Source organism: Rhinolophus sinicus, linkage group LG01, assembly GCF_036562045.2.
Source record: "Rhinolophus sinicus isolate RSC01 linkage group LG01, ASM3656204v1, whole genome shotgun sequence".
In the NCBI taxonomy this organism is placed as follows: Eukaryota; Metazoa; Chordata; class Mammalia; order Chiroptera; family Rhinolophidae; genus Rhinolophus; species Rhinolophus sinicus.
Genome location: NC_133751.1, coordinates 5,267,628 through 5,285,597, shown reverse-complemented (window position 1 = coordinate 5,285,597; position 17,970 = coordinate 5,267,628). Strand labels below are relative to the sequence as shown.

At 37.5% G+C, this 17,970-nt stretch overlaps 1 protein-coding gene across 4 annotated transcripts in view; it reads right to left on the bottom strand.

The window, feature by feature from the left end:
* Window positions 1–17,970, bottom strand: part of BRWD1 (bromodomain and WD repeat domain containing 1) — a 104,828-nt gene that overhangs the window by 55,494 nt on the left and 31,364 nt on the right. For all 4 annotated transcript variants that reach the window (XM_074325217.1, XM_074325220.1, XM_074325227.1 and 1 more), the window contains exons 18-20: window positions 12,201–12,386; window positions 6,681–6,864; window positions 3,065–3,158 (exon numbers count right to left, since the gene is read on the bottom strand). In XM_074325217.1, the coding sequence (XP_074181318.1) occupies window positions 3,065–3,158; window positions 6,681–6,864; window positions 12,201–12,386 (464 nt within the window). The remainder of the gene's footprint in view (window positions 1–3,064; window positions 3,159–6,680; window positions 6,865–12,200; window positions 12,387–17,970) is intronic.

Genomic DNA, 17,970 nt, shown 5'->3' with positions numbered 1-17,970 from the left:
TTTTTAAGGGAAGGGCATACCATATTCCTCAAACACCAAAGTCATATGTGGAATGACTCAGTGACAGCACATATTCCTTGAATTAATATACAAATAAACTTGCACATTAGTGCCTTCTGTTTGATAATCAATGGTGTGTATTATCATTTCAACATATCACTGGCTGATTTTAGAATGAATTATGCTTTTCTTTTGTCCGTACTGATACTTGTTAAAACAAAAACTCAATGAGTTTAATAACTGATAATGTATAAACACAGGTGGATCAAAACTACCACTGAGAGGAACAAGAAAATCTATTCAAAATATGTTTTTTTTAAAAATCAGCTTGACGGCATTATATCTCTAACAAGGTTATGAAGAATTACAGGAGCAAGACAAGAAAAGGACAAACAATAAAGAGGAAATCACTCTGGGAGAGGAAGCTGAAAGGTTTAGCAGATAAGCAAAAAATTGACAGACTGAACTCTTGAGTGAGGCTAACAAAACTTGCAATTCAGAACTTCCTTTGTGTAGGAAAATACCCCAGGCTTTGGCTGTCAGCCCAAAGGGCTACAGCCTAGACTGACAGGTAAACTACAGATGAACAGTAACCCCAAGGCACTAAAGCCCATCTTTGTTTGGATTAAGGCAATATAGACTTCTCAGTGGCCCAACAGCTTACAAGAAGCACATTTAAATCTTCTCTGGGGAAGAAAAACCATCCAAGGCTTCAAATCATCTCTAATATTTAACATTCAATCAAAAACACAGGTAACAAGGAAAACGTGATTGTAAAACAAGAGGAAAAAAATCAACAGGAAATGGCCACAAATCCCTGTGATGGGAGGAAGATACTGAAATAATAAAATTAGCAGACATGGATTTAAGTAACTATGGCTGATAATCTTCAATGAATTAAAATAGTAAGAACTTCAGCAGAAAACTGAAAACTCTTAAAAAAAAAAAAACAAATGAAAATTTTAAACTAAAAAATATGGTAACTAAAACTAAAAAACACAACAGGTTTAGCAGCAGATTAAACCAGCTAAAAGAGAAGTAACAAATTAGACTATAGGTCAGAAAAGAATTCTGAACAGCAGAAAACAGCACAAAAAACAAAAGGGAATGAATGTAACTGGAGTCTCAGGAGAAGAGAAAAGTAAAAAAGATGGAAACATACACTATGAAAACACTAGACAAAAGAAAGCTGGCACAGCTATATTAATACAAAAGAATTTCAAGAAGCAGGCATTACTAGAGATAAGGAGTGAAAATTTAAATGATAAAAGGTTCAATTCAGTAGGAAAAAGGGAATCTGTACATGCCAAATACATAGCTTCAAACCACATAAAGCAAAACAAGTAGAAACAGAAATCTGCAAATATAAGATTTTAACACTTATTTCACCAAAGGTCGGAGTGCAATCATTTTGAAACCACATGTGGCATTAATTACTAAAGTTGAATAGTATACACATACTTTATGATCTAACAATTTTACTCCAAGGCATACACACCAAAGAAACACACATGGATACCAAGAGATATGTACAAAATGTTGAAAGCAGTATCATTGCTAATAGTCAAAGTATGAAAACGACTCAAATACACTGCAAGAATCAGGGAATACAATACATCAATGAAAACAAATGAACTTCAACTACTCACAACATAGACAAATTTCACAAAGTCAAATGAGAAAAGCCAGATACAAAAAATTACTTACTGTATGATTCCACTGAAATCAGCGTTTCTCACCCTTATTACCCCTACTCCACAGAAAAACACCTTAGACTTTTTCCTAATTTGCCCCCCTAATGAAATTTTAATACCACAGATGTACTATATCAGTGTTTATGTACTATATGAATATCTGTGCTTTGTACGTAAAAAGATTAAGTATAAAGCTTAGCCTTTTTATTCAATACAGGGTTAAGAATAAAATTTTTGAGATAAAAGTTAAATTGAAAATTTTAAAGCCCTTCATATTTAACTTTGTAACCATTTCTTGAATAATTTTTAATGTAATTCAAGTACATAGACTGCAATATACGAAATTACATATCTAAATTAGGTTATGAATATATAACAGTAATGTGATCAAACTTTAAAAACTTATCTTTCTAGCAAAAGTAAAACAATTAGAAAAAAATGTATTAATTTCTTTAAAATTATTTTTGTAAATTTAACTTTGAAATTTTTCATGAAAAAATATCCTAACTAGACCCACAGATATTCATTCAGTTAGACAACATTTTTTCTTTTCAGTACTTGACAAAATAATGAGTTGAGTCACTTTTAAATTAAATAGTAAGATAAAGACTATTTTTAATGAATTCTCAAAGCCCAAGTTATATCCAAAAGCACTGAGCATCAGGCTTAAACAAGTTAGCTGATGGCAGCTAGCCATGCACAGGCCGTCTCTTACAGTCATTTCAAGACAGAGTGATTAGTTCCCATAAAATCCTGCAAACACACAACCATTTTCCACTAGTCTTGTAGCACTGATCTTACACATATTTTGTGTATTCTCCGTGGCCTCAATGTTAATGCTATTCCTTTGACATTCAAGAAAATCCAAAAAGAGAAATTAAATACTAAGGAATAAAATTTTCTTGAGTTTGGCGAGTTATTATACAAACCATTGTAACATCTGAGACTTTTTATAAAAGCATGATTTGGATAAACTTCAGAAACAGATAAAGCTAACCAACAGTTTTAGAAGTAAGACAGTTGGTTGTGTGTGGGAGAAAGGAAAGAGTAGTGATTGGGAATGGACACAAAATACTTTTGATGTGCTGGTAATGTTCCAGTTCTTGACCTGAGTGGTCATTAGACAATAATGTTCTAGAATCCGGTAGCACTGTTAGGCATTAGGCTGATGCCTGAAGTTTTCAAAGTACTACTCTTTCCTAACAGCTGTACAAACTTATGTATACTATGTTAAATCCCAAACAAAAGGCATTAAGGTGTATTAGTCCACTTCAGGAGACAATTACTAACATCCTCACTGATCAAAAGAAAACTAAATTTCAGTTTGATTTCTAATCTGCTTATTCCCAACAAAACAGAATTCAGGTTACCTTTTGTGAGAGCTGGAGAGTCTTCCTTTTTCTTCCAATTATATAAAGATCTCTTTCCTCTTCACCTTTCTCTATCCTGAAGTCTTCCAACTTCCTACAAATTTAAGTATCCAGTTATGTTAGCTACTGACGTGATAGATAAGTATATTAACAGGAAAAGTTAGCCATTATGATTCTAGGAATAAGCTTATATACTTTTTAAATTAACACAGAAAATTCCTGAAGTTATAATAAACCTTCAATCAAGCTGTACTTTGTTAGAAATCTAATATAAACATAATCTCAGCAGCAGCTAGGAAGTCCTATTTTTTGTATTTTACACTGAAATGGTAATTCGTTTGTATTTTTATCGGCCCTACTGGGACCAATTCAAACCAGATCTCTCAAATTAGCTACTCCTAATGTCCCTATAATTTTCCAAGATTGCAATTCCTCTCTATAGGGAAAATAAGAGCAGAACCCTCTTCCAAACTATTCTAACTGCATGTTTTACAATTTGTAGAAAACCAGAATGCCAATGTTACCAGTTCTTCTAATCACCTCTATTTCACTTCCGTGATAAAAAAGAGAAACTATAATGTTACTGTGACCAATTTCAAAGCAAAGGACCTCCCACCATGACAAAGGTACTGATCATTATTTTCCTTCTCCCTGGTTCAACTGACTGAATGTCCTCCTTTTCTTCCAATTTGAACATTATTGAAAACACATGGCTGTACGTTTTTTGTTCAGTTTAAAACCCCACTGGAGAAGTTTCAAAACTGACATTTTGGCCACTAAAATGAGCATCAGCATAAATGCTATAAGGGCAAAAACTGATTTCTAAGGAAATGACTGTTTCCCCAAGATTCACCTACAGCCCACACTCCAATTAGTGGGACGTTACCCACCTGAGAATTCTAAATCACACTCAACCCTTCATAAGCTGTCAATTTCACCACTTTTATGTGTATTTAAGGAACTATATGAGGCTCTTCACTTGGCAGCCAAATGTAATTCCTACCCTATTTCTGCATGCTTCCCTTTGTTTTGACAATGAAACACTATACACAATTCATTTTCAATCAATGATAAAGCAAAGGAACAGTCTAGGCCTTCAAAAGTATCATCTTCCACTGTGTGTGATTCTATGCCTGATGAATCGCTAATATCACTCAGCTAAGAAAAGTGGTATTATAAAAGATCACAGAGTGTATATGCAATTTATTCTTTTAGAATGAATAAAATCTCTACTATTATTGGATTAAGACAAACCATATGCCTGAACTCTAACCCCAACAGAATTCCTCTACTGGGAAGCAACATTGTGTGCTCACTTTTCTGCACAGTGGGGTCCTTTATCTTCTCACACTTTTATATCCTACCTAGATTTCTCACAATGGATACATATGACTTTTATAGTCAGAATACAAATTTTTAGTTTCTCTTGCTCCTTATCAAATGACACTAACGGACAGTTATGTAAACTGTGTCATTGCTCCCCACTGTAAGGATTGCTGTCGAAGGCACTGGGCACTATTACATCACTCAGCATCTCCTTCATAAAGTATGTATCATGTATACTTCAGAACACAGCTCCAGAAAGAGCAATGCTCTTCTTTGGGAAAGTTATTTTGTGGCAAGATAGCTAGCTGACTCAAAATCCATTCTCGTCTTCTTTAGAAACAGAATCTGTTTTCACCCAGGCTCTTCGTTGCCCTAAATACAAACTATCACCTAGCCTCCTCTGTAGCTTAGTATGGCCGGCCGTATGATGACCTTCTGGTCAATGAGCTATAAGCAGTAATGTCATGTGGGATCATTAAGTCTGCTTAAATGAAGGTCCCTCAACTAGAAATGCCCTTTTTGCCTCTGCCTCTCCCCATTCTCTGGCCTAAATCTCAGCCTCCATCGCAGATGTAGGTATGTGATGACCAGCTATCGTGGACACTGATATTGATATTGGACTTAAGATTGAAATCCAGTCTAAGATGGAGATCAGAAACAGAGGAACCTGAGACCCTAGTTAACTTGGAAACCATGATTCCAGCCTTAAACTATTTCCAGTTTTCCTTTACTATGTAAAGAGAACAAATGCCTGAAGGAACTATTCTTCAGGTCTTCACTCCTGATGCTGGTTTTTTTCCCTTGGTTTTGACAACAAAAAGTATCCCAAAGTGACACCTTTGGTTCTGATGATCATACAACTCGGACACAATCTGAAAACTTAGTCTTAGCCGCCTACATCCATGATGATGCTTTCCTGTATTTTTTATCCTGTCCCAATCCCAGATTTTGCTTTTCACTATTTTACTGGCACTTTAAATACTCTCAAATTTACTGTACAATTTATGAGTATTAGTCAATATTATTCCACCAATCCCTGAAACTCCTCTGACTAAACACATAAAGGAAGTACTTTCACAAAATGATCTTCCAGGTATTAGTTATTATGAGACACAACCATGACAGAACACTGAAAGAGTTTAGATGTTAATGAAAAACAGTATTTTCTGCCTCCTTTCAATAACTTGAAAACCAATATATTACAACTCAGTAAGTAGCAAGGTAACAAGACCCTACTGCCTAGATTATAATTATACCATTTCTCACTAAGAGAAAACAGGACTGCTTAAGAGAAAAGACAGATTCCAGGTCCAGGTCAAGAAACGCAGCAGAGAGTCCTGTTACACTCTGCCATTCCTAACAGCAAGGACACCATGGAAGGCCACCCCGGTCATTTCAAAAGACTCAGGCAGCGCCAACTGGAGCAAACTTCCGGCCAGAGACAGGACAATGTAAGCATCAATAAGGAATGTTAGAAATAAGCTAAATCACAGCAGCGTGATTTATACAATAGAAAATACAAACATACAAATTGGGTCATTGATGAAAGATGACAGGGAATAAATCTTGATTTTGAAGGCAAATAGAGCAAAATAATCAAGCATCTACCCCGTCTTTTATACACAAACTTTACAGCTGGATAATTAAATATCAGGTTTGGGTAAATTTCTTTTTTAGAAGTATCTAAGATAATAAAGACTTCACAGAACTGAAATATCACTATTTTATAATCACTAATGAATTAATGAAATCTAAGCAGTGAGCATCAATGCCTGCTCACATCACCAAAATAGATTTTATGTGCCTTCTGACAAAATTACGAAACAATGACATAAGCCTTACGAAAGAACTAAAAACATTTATGACATGTTAAACAACTGGAAATTTAAACACTGGATATGTGGTTCTATTGAAGAGTTGGTTTTTTTTAAGGTATGATAATGGCATCATACTTGTATTTTAAAACAATTCCTTGTCTTTTATAAATACATACTGACATACTTATTGACAAAGTGATATTATGTCTCGGATTTCTTTCAAAATAATACTGAAGGGAGAAAAGTAGGTGTTTGTATATAAATGAAACGAGCTTATTATAAAAAAATTTACCACAGTAAAAAGCTAGAGAAAAATTTTGTCATTTTCTTACCATAATTAAAATAGATTCCAACCCATTACTAAAATATATTTATATGATTATTTGTACCACTAATGGATTAAGATCTGTAAATAACCATATAGATATATTTTTGTAGATAAAAACAATATTAATAGATATCCTAAAACAAACCTAAATATGCCTAGTGGTACCTCTGGTACAACCACTCTTCTTTTCCAAGCCTGCAGGTCACGTTCCGTAGCAATCTGACTACGGGGAGCATTCTGATGCATCTGACGAACACCTTCAACTTGTCCACTACGACGCAGCCCAATATTTGGAGGAGACTGGATGTCTAAGCTTAGTCTTCTAAAACCTAGGGAAAAATTATCAAGGTTCAATCTAATATGCATTTAACACGTAATAGGCACATACATTCCTTCTGAGATACAAACCCAAAATCAAGATCTACTGAAAACACTTTGGAAAAAGGATCTTAAATGTGACTGAGCTCAAATATAGACTTCAGAACAAACTATTAACCTCAATTTCCATTTTTATTAGACTTCCCGAAACTTTTAAATTGTACATTTTCTATGATAACATTGTATTTGCATTCCTAAAAACTTTGCCCTCTTCGAAACTGCACACTAAAAACACATCTTTTTGGAAAAATTAGCTCAAACTGCGGTGGCTTTATAATAAGAGCTGTAACAACACTAATTGTGACCTCAAGAGATAATCCGAGCCACTCAGGCAGGCAGCTGCCAGAGTGGGTATTAAAAATTGACAAAAATGTAAAGCGGGGAAAGGAAATGCTGGCAGTACTTGACTTTGAGCTGGGATCGTGGCAGCAGGGCAATGCCAACAACGGTGAGCCCTGAGCCTGTGCAGAGCTGATCACATGGGCACAGGAGAGGCAGCAGCTGGAAGTGACAGATGAGGGCCATCAGCCTGGGGGAGGGGATTGGGTGGAGTCCCAAGCAAAGCACTTGTTTTCTTGAAACACGGTGAAAGGGCTCCTGCTACTAATTCAACGGGGGGGGGGGGGGGCTCTATCCTCTCCTGCGGGAGGCTATATAATTCTACTCGAGCTATGCCAGCCCTTCTTGCCCAGTGTAAAATCCACAAATGCGTAAACACAACTTCTGCATTCTCCTATGCACGGCATTCTGTTGACCAATCAAATGAACCAATTTGCACAACACACTACACTTCACCTACTAAAAATAGCATTAAACATTTATATTAAAATGTATTGATGTTTAAGAAACATTTTGAAAACTGAAAACTAAAAATAAATTCTAAATTTAACCGCCCTAGTCATAGTATTCAGTCTCCAAAATCTGAAGAAAACACAGGCATAGGTTTTTATCACAATATTACTTGTAAGAGCAAGTATGAGAAATAATTTAAATGGCTACAAAAAAAGATTAATTGTAAAGACTGGTCATTCCACAGTGGAGTACTATGAAGCTATCAAATGGTAGAGAAGAGTTCTGCAAATGGATATGGAGTGATTTTTAGAACACACTGCGAAGGGGAAAATACAAAAGTGCAAGAGACTGCTCGTGTCTGTGTCTCTTGCTCTGACATACTAAGAATGTGGCACCAACTGCGCAGTACGCCAGCCTCAAATGCCTAACTTGAATCCAATTGTGAGATAGTCAGATAATTTAAACTGAGGGACATTGTGTGGAACAGGCATGCACTCTTTAAAAGTAGTGCCATGAGGAAGCTGTTCTAGATTTTTTTTAAAAAAACCATAATAATTAAGTGCACCAAGCAGGTTTGATCAAATCCTAAAATTAAAAAAAGCCATGAAGGGGCCAGGCCGGTAACTCAGGCAGTGAGAGCTCCGTGCTCCTAACTCCGAAGGCTGCCAGTTCAATTCCTACATGGGCCAGTGGGCTCTCAACCACAAGGTTGCCAGTTCAATTCCTCGAGTCCTGCAAGGGATGGTGGGCTCTACCCCTGCAACTGAGATTGAACACGGCACCTTGAGCTGAGCTGCTGCTGAGCTCCCGGATGGCTCAGTTGGTTGAGCGTGTCCTCTCAACCACAAGGTTGCTGGTTCGACTCCCGCAAGGGATGGTGGGCTGCGCCCCCTGCAACTAGAAACGGCACCTGGACCTGGAGCTGAGCTGCGCCCTCCACAACTAAGATTGTTGAAAGGACAACAACTTGACTTGGAAAAAAGGCCTGGAAGTACACACTGTTCCCCAATAAAGTCTTGTTCTCCTTCCCCAATTAAAAAAAAAAAAAAAAATCCTTTAAAAAGAAAAGCCATGAAGGACAATGTTGGGACAACTGGGGAAATGTGAATAAAGACTGTACACTGGATAGCACGGTAATCAACATAAAATTTGCTGACTGTGGTTGCAGTATTATGATTATATAAAATAATGTTCTTGTTCTTGGCAGATACAAGAAGCCACGTTCAAGGATAAAGTGTCACAATATCTCTGACTTACAATAAGACAGTTTAGAACACACACTATCAGAGAGACAAACAGACACAGAAACCAGGCATGTACACAAAATGGGATAAAGTAAACGCAGCAAAACGATGAATCTAGGTGAAAGGTATATGGGTACACATTTTATTACTCCTGAAACTTTACTACAGGATTTTTTTTCCCCAAAATAAAACATTGGAAGGAATAAAGCTGTATGCTATAAATTTAAGCGAAAAAGCCTCAATTCCTCATGTTAGTTTTTATTATAGTCCTAGTCCACAGACAGCATGACTTCCCTCCAAATTTTTTAAATTCATCTGTATTCGGCTTTACAAGGTCTAAAGCTCAGCCAGACTAAGGGAAAGAAACCAAGCAAAATAAAAGAAACTTGACTCTACAAGTAAAACATTTTTTATAACCATTTAATAAATATTTGTCTAAGATTCTATACAGCTCAGACAAGGTATCATTGTAACATGACTATTATCTTTGTATTCTAGTAACTTGAAAACTCTCCCTCCAGCGACTTCTAGTAAAGCTCTGTAAAATATAACAAATACTCTTGTAAATGAATCTTGGGACTTGCAAATCGCCTTGGGCTAGAAACAGAGGACACTAGGGACAACGAGCTGAAACTATGGCAGCCTGACGAAGTCGCGCAAATCAGTTACCCAAGGGCTTGGGTTTCAATGCCACGTGGAAAAGGGAGGTAAGGCCTCGGGCCTCTGTGAGGTGCACAGCTGTAAATGAGAAACGCATCCCCACACCCCAATCACATCACCCCCCCAAAACCCAGAATCCCTGCAATGTAATACCCTAAACAAAATGCTAAGCCACCTACCTACTGGCCTCAGGAGGTAACTAGAAAACGTGTCTATCTCTGCCTGAATGCGGGGGGGGGGGGGGGGGGAATCTCCCAGGGGGATTCATAAACATGGGCCTGTATTTCACCCGAGTTAGGGATTCACATTTATATTACTTATGTGGTCCAAAACCCACAAAGATGGTAAATTAAAGTACGAATTGGTCTTGGCAGGACCTGCCTACCCCAATGCCACCTTCCACCAAGATTATCCTGTGTTCAGCCACTTATCTGTCTTCAGGGTAGCCTGATTTTTACACCATTTTGTACTTTTCAGTGAAGGCAATCTGTCAGATATTTAATTCAGTGTTTTACAAAATTTCTTAAATACATGATCTTAACAAAATATCGTACTCAAAAAAGACCCTAGGTTGGTGACAACCTCGGTGCCTTACAGAATCTTTGTAAAACCATTCTGGAAGGAAAAGCCCTCAACTTTGGCTGTACATCATTCCCACTGACAATTTCCTGCCAAGGATGAGGTCATAATCCACAATAACTCATAACGACATATAACAACAGAGATACATAACAATATAGGATTAGGCTACCCAAAGAACTTCAGATAGTAAGAAACGTGATATACGCTGTACAATAAAAAACTTAGAAGGAAAAAAGAAACAAGAAATGTGGCCAAAAAACATAGACATTCAATTTCACTAGTGATTTTTTTAAAGATCATATTAATACAGCATTACCATCTGACACCAATTTGAATGGCAAAAACAAAGAAATCCTCCAAATACTGGAGAAGTGACTCAACAGCAACCCTCTATATATTGCTGGTGGGGGTATAAATTGTACAACCACTGGGGACAATGGTTTGGCATAATGTATCTTACCCACTCCTAGATTAATATTCAAGAGAAATTCTTTCAAAAGTATACAAGACTGTTAATATCATTTCTGTTCGTGATTAACAAAATCTCAAAACTATCCAAAAGCCCACAGAAAGAATGAATAAAATCAGATATATTCATACAATGGAGAAATACACAACAGTCAAAATGACTGATTCAACAATGGAGCAATCTTAAAAATATATTATGTGAATAAGTTAAATCTCAAATGAATATGTACAACCTAATAAGCTTTTTATAAAGTTTAAAAACAAACGCTTTTTAATAATATATATAAGAATGTATTTTTTAATGTATTTTAAAAAGGCAAAACACCAACGAGATTTGGAATGACTGGTATGTTGGGAGAGGGAAACTGAGGAGGACCACGTAAACGGATGTAAGTTATTCTCATGATTTAAAACAAATAAAAACCAATGTGGGAACCAATGATAAGAGCATGTCATAAACAAAGGACTGATAGACCCAATCCAAAACAATTAAACACGAAAAAGACGTAAAACTTAAAGCATAAGGCAGTAAATTTAAAGTCAGATTTTAAAGAGAATCACTAGAACTTCTAGACATAATAGTCACTGCAAAGTAAAATCTAAAGACGAGTTACGTGGTAGATTAGATGAAAAAGAGATCAAGTGTGGCAGAAGCGACCGAACGAAGAAACTATCCAAAGGACAGCACTGAGTGATAGAGAGACAGGAAATAAAGTAAACTTGGCAAATATAGTTTAAAATTTCCTTCTACAAACAAAAGCTAGGTATATATTAATTTGTTTAAAGTAGATTTCTGGGAAATGAATTATTTTGCCATCACAAAATCAAAATTAAGAGTTTACATAAGAGAAAAAGCAAATTCTCCAACAGGTAAGTAGAAACATTTGGCAAAAAAGAAGGCGGCAATGAAATTCATGGCCTAGTGCCCAGGGCAGGTGTGATATGACAGGGATTGCCTCTGCAGCACTGTTGGCACTGTTGGGATTTTAGAGCATTTGACACGCTTCTCTAATCTCCCACAGGCATTCATTTTCCCCAGAATGAGATTTCATTTGCATAACAATTGCCGGCTCATTTCCACTACTAATGTAATTACTATCATATTAGAATACCAAATACTTTGCTCTGAAAATTCACTTCAATCCCTCTGAGTCACAGTAAGAAACATTAGTGCTCTACCCAATTCAGTTTTTAAAACCTTATAAATGCTTAAGCAAGGGAAACCTAGAGCTGTAGTTTTCCTTCAGAAAACACTGTCCTTTTTTTCTCATTTTAATACAATTTTGTAAACACTTTTTATTTTAGAGCAAAAAAGTTTTCAAAATAGCCTTTCGTAGTATTTGGAAATTAAATATTCATGTTAGCACATCAACTGTACACCTAATAAAGCAACCTAGTAAATCAACTGTACACCTCCAGACTATTTAAACTGTAAATTGCTTGAAGTTTTTCATATAGCAGGTACCTAACAATGACTTCAATTTACTCTTCAATTTCAATCCAATCATATTAAGGCAAAATGTATCTCATCCATTCATTACCTCTTCGTGGCGTTTCTTCCCCATGTGGAAGTCCACTTGGAATGGTATCCTGGCCTGCTCCCAGTCTCTGATCTTGCTGCTGCTGCAACTGCCTTATCATTCCATCAAGAACACTGGACTCTGGGCTGCGCTCACCATTATCATTAGTTTGTAGGCTTATAATTTGTTCAATTACCTCTCCATCACCTGCAAATTCAATGAATGAACATAAAACATCTATATGAACAGCAAAAAAACTTTCAGTAGACTACAATTAAAATTACATTAGCAATTGTCAGAAATCCCGTTTTTGAAAACTAATCAATGAAAGATATGCTATATACTCATAACTAAGTGTAATTAAGTCAGAGAAAAGACTCAAAACCCATAATACCTTTCCTTTAGAGTATTAAGTGCAACACAAACCTCCGAGGAGCCTCTGAAATCCCTGCCGGTGAGCACACGGAGGAAATACATTTCGGTGAAAGCCTTCTTTTGCTATTTCACACTAACACCCATAATTATACAAGATACATTTCATTAAAATAGTAATGCCCTAGGTCTCTCACTAGAACAGAGCAACAATGTATGATTTCTGATGTAGAGAAAAGCAGTGGCATTTCTTCTCCCGTCTCAAAAAGCAGAAAAGAGGAAGTAATGCCTACTGGCCTTGAACAGGCCACAACTCTAGCTCTCGCCCTGCCCCAAGCGTCCTGAGTGCAGCGCAGCTGAGGGGGCAACTAGCTCCACAGGCCTCTCCCACAAAGCTTCAGGTACTCTCTCTTAGATATGCTCCTAGTGGGCCAGTACCCATAACTCTTATTTCAAGTACCAAATCAGCTTTTTTTAAGTGTCTTTGCTTCTTTATTTTTCAAAGAATACATCTTCAGAGATATTTACTAGGTTTAGAGTTAGTGTTAACGGACAAAAAGTGTTAGATGATTTGTGGGGTCTGGAAATTTATCTAAACATTAACATTTTCATGCAAAAAATTCCTTATATATCATACCCTCCTGAAATAAGATGCATCTTCTTTGAATATATAACACAGACCAATCCCCCAACAATTTATAAGCAGAACCCAAACAAACTGCAATTAGTAGGGTATTAAGCAAAAGGAATGCAGAGATTTAACTTGCTTCCATAGCAGCAGAGCCAGAAACTAAACAATGTCGTGTGCCGTATCAGGAAGAAACCTGCCAGCCATCCTACTGCCTGAGTCGGATTCCCTTCCAGCTCACCAATAACACCTCCATTTTACCATGTAAATCAACGAAGAGCTCACAAGAGCTGAATGCCACAACCGTCATGAGATTAACTGTCTTAATAGCATTACAATTTTTTGGATCACTCTCAAAACATGAGCTAGGAAGAAGTGGAACCTTAATCTAAAACTATAAGAACATTTTAATTAGAACTGGGTATATCATAAAATTCCTATGACCACACATGGAACCAAAGGGAAAACAGTAGAAAAGGCGACTTCTAATCCTCTCCCCTACCCCCAAAACCCAAAGTCTATATACTTTTTTTTCATAGCAGAGAACATTTCCATGTAACTTGGCCAATATCACCCGAATGACAATTATTTCTGTTTGGCATAATGCAGCCACTATTCAATATTAAAGGAGGGTTCCACCCATGAAGGGCTTACATGATATAGGAACTGCACTTCCACTATAAACTACTACAACACCGGAAAAACATACAGGAAACAAGGGCTTTCAGACACTGGCCAACAGGCAGTACAGGACTGTAATCCCTGAAAGAAGACAAACAATGGAATCTGGAATCTAGCCTTTTGATTGCTCCAGGTAAAAGCCTGAAGGCAGTTTCCAGGCTGCACAACAGAGAGGGCATCAACAAGACAAACAGTAACAAGTGTTGGAGAGGCTGTGGAGAAAAAGGAACCCTCATACACTGTTGGTGGGAATGCAGACTGGTGCAGCCGCTATGGAAGGCAGTGTGGAGGTTCCTCAAAAAACTAAGAATAGAATTACCATATGACCCAGCAATCCCTCTCCTGGGTATCTACCCAAAAAATCTGAAAACATTTATACATAAAGACACGTGTGCTCCAGTGTTCATTGCAGCTTTGTTTACGGTGGCCAAGACATGGAAACAACCAAAATGTCCTTTGATAGATGAATGGATAAAGAAATTGTGGTATATATACACTGGAATACTATTCGGTGGTAAGAAAAGATGATATAGGACCATTTGTGACAACATGGATGGATCTTGAGAGTGTAATGCTGAGCGAAATAAGTCAGACAGAAAAAGCAGAGAACCGTATGATTTCACTGATATGTGGTATATAAACCAAAAACAACAAAAGAACAAGACAAACAAATGAGAAACAGGAAAAAAAAAAAAAGAGAGAGGGAACCTAAATAGCATCCAAAAATCTCACTGAGTTGAGGAGACAGTGCCGAGTTTGGGAGCAGGGGGAAGACTAAAATACACAGGGCTGAATGTCAGAGAGGAGTGCAGTGCACAGAAAGCTCAGAAGTATACAGTGAGGCCCAATCAATTCTTGACTAACTAAACTTGGTAAAACTTCACCATGCTGCGGGAAAAACATGAAAAAATACTGTGCCAAAAACAATCCCAGAGCTCTCACAGGGCTAGAAATAGTTCATGTTCCCACCAGCCAAAAGAGAGAGACTTCAGAGTACACAGCAGGATTGTTTTGTGCACGCTTCCAATTTAAAATTGAGAATATTTTAAAATGTGTGTTGAAGGCAGTGAAGAATACACAGTGACAGCTAGTAAGTAGTGTGGCGTCAAGGCCTGGTTTTGTGCTAAGGTGCCAAAAATTTACCCACCACTGCTTTCGTATCATCAGTGCAAATGCCAACATTGTAAAAAAGGCAAATAATATTTCCATATTACAAAGATAGCTGTGACCTTGAAGACCCCCCCAAAAGGTCATGGATAAAAACACGGGTCTGCAAACTACACAGTGATAATTCCTGGCCTAGAGTAACCATTCAAAATAAGTAAGACAAACAGGCATTGCTAATAAGACATTCGTGGAGATAATGTAAACACTAAAAAAAAAATCAAAGGCAGAAAAAAAAGGCACAGAAAGCATAAAGAGAAAACAAATAGCAAAATGGTAAAGATGTAAGCCTGACCATACTAATAACTATATTAAATATAAATGGTCTACATACTCCAATTAAAAGACAGGTTGTCACTGTATCCAATGCGCTGGACCCCTGAAGCTGAAGTAGAATAATACTGAATGTCAACTATAACTAAATACATAGGTATGTGTAGTCACGGGATGCAGAGCACAACATAGGGGAGGTCGTCAATAGCACTGTAACAGCTATGAGACGTCAGAGAGCTAGTAGATTGGTGTGGGGGTTATCACTTTATGAGGGTTATCACTTTACATTTAACAAATGTAAACATCTATTATATTGCTTTGTACACCAACTAATAAAAAATAAATTTAAGAAACAACAAAAAAGACAGGTTGTCACACTGGATTCCTGCCTGTACAAAATCTGTTTTAACATAGACACACAGATTGGTTAGAAGTAAACAATTGGAAAGATATACCAGGGTAACACTAATCCAAAAAAGTTGGACTGGTTATAATTAATAAGAAACAAATTAACAGTCTTCAAAACAAGAAATACTACCAAGGACAGTCACTTCATAATGATGAAAACATTAGTTCACAAAGAGGACAATCTGAAATGTGTATGCACCTAGTTCACAGAACTTTGAAATACATAAAGCAAAACTTGACAGAACCAAAGGGAAAAATAAGGCAAACTCACATGATATCGTTTCCTCAAAAGTAAGACCTAGCCGGACAATCAGCTCTAATGCATCTTTTGGAGCAAAACTTAAGACCTGTTCTTATTTTACTATAAGACTGGGTATTATCTAACATAAGACCAGGTCTTATATTAAGTTTTGCTCCAAAAGAGGCATTAGAGTTGACTGTCCGCCTAGGTCTTATTTTCAGGGAAACACGGTAGTTGGATATTCCAGCACTCCTTATAACAGCCCCCAAAAGACAAAAGTCCAATGTGCTTTAACTGTTAGGGAATGGATAAATACATGGTGATATGTCCACACGATGGGGCACTGCCATCAACAGACAGAAACCAATGACTGATACCTGCAACAACAGGAATGAACCACAAAAGCACCATGCTAAGCAAGCCAGACCCAAAGATTACGTATCGTACAATTCCATTTGTACAAAATTCCTTAAAAAGACAAAACCAAAGTGATAAAATGGAACAGACGTTACATGGGGCCAGGAAAAGAGAGAATACTGACTCAAATCAAACCGAGAGAATTTTTTAGGGTACTGGAAATGTTCAGTTATCTTGACTGTGGTGGTTGTTACGTGACTATTTAAAATTTGTCAAAACTCATTTGAACAGTACACTTAAAAACGGTGAATTTTGTTGTTTTATAAAGTATACTTCAATCAAACTAATAAAAAACAAACACTTGAAACAAATGTACAGTGACTTCCATTAAGCTTCAACTTTATATATTAACTGGTGATTTAGTTTCAGTAAATCAAACCTCACCCAAACAAAATATACATTCTTCATTTTACTCTGCTTCACTTTATTGCACTTTGCAGATATCACGTTTTTTACAAATTGAAGGTCTGTGGCAACCCTACATCGAGCAAGTCTATCGGTGCCATTTTTCCACCAGCATTTGTGCACTTTGAGTCTGCGTCACATGTTGGTAATTCTTGCAATATTTCAAACGTTTTCATTATTATTATACTTGTTATGCTGAGCTGCGATCAGGGATCTTTGATGTTACTGTCGTAATAACATTACAATACTGGGGTGCCACAAACCACGTCCGTGTAAGATGGCAGGCTTAATCGATAAACACTGTGTGTGTCCTGACGGCTCCGACTGCCCATTTCCCCGTCTCTCTTCCTCTCCTCAGGCCTCCCTAGTCCCTGAGACACAACAGTATTGAAATCAGACCGATTCATAACCCTACCTGGGCCTCTGAGTATTCAAGGGAAAGGAAGAGTCACACGCCCCTCACTTTAAAACAAAAGCTAGAAATGCGGAAGCTTCGCAAGGAAGGCATGTCGAAAGCCAAGAAGGCTGAAAGCTGGGCCTCTTGACCAGTTAGCCAAGTTGTGAATGAAAAGGAAAGTTCGTGAAGGAAATGAAAAGAGCTACTCCAGTGAACACGTGAATGATAAGAAAGTGAAACAGCCTTATTGTTCACGTGGAGAAGGTTTTAGTGGTCTGGATAGAACAAACCATCCACAACATTCTCCTAAACCAAAGCCTAAACCAGAGCAAGGCCCTAACTCTGCTAGTCTATGAAGGCTGAGAGAGGGGAGGAGGCTGCAGAAGAAAGGTTTGAAGCTGGCAGAGGTTGGTTCATGAGGTTTAAGGAGAGACGCCATTTCCATAACAAAATGCCAGGTGAAGCAGCGAGTGCTGATGGAGCGGCTGCAGCAAGTTCTCCAGAAGATCTACCCAAGGTAATTCCTGAAGGCGGCTACCTGAGCCACAGATTTCAGTGTAGACAAAACAGCCTTATATTGGAAGAAGATGCCATCTAGACCTTCATAGCTAGAGAGAAGTCATTGTCTGGCTTCAAGGCTTCAAAGGACAGGCCAACTCTCGCTTAGCAACTGAAGCAGCTCTGACTTGAAGTTGAAGCCAGTGCTCACTGCTCTGAAAAGCCGAGGGCCCCTAGGAATGATGCTGAACCCACTCTGCCCGTGCTCTGTGCAGGGGCCAACAATGCCTAGATGACAGCATGTGTC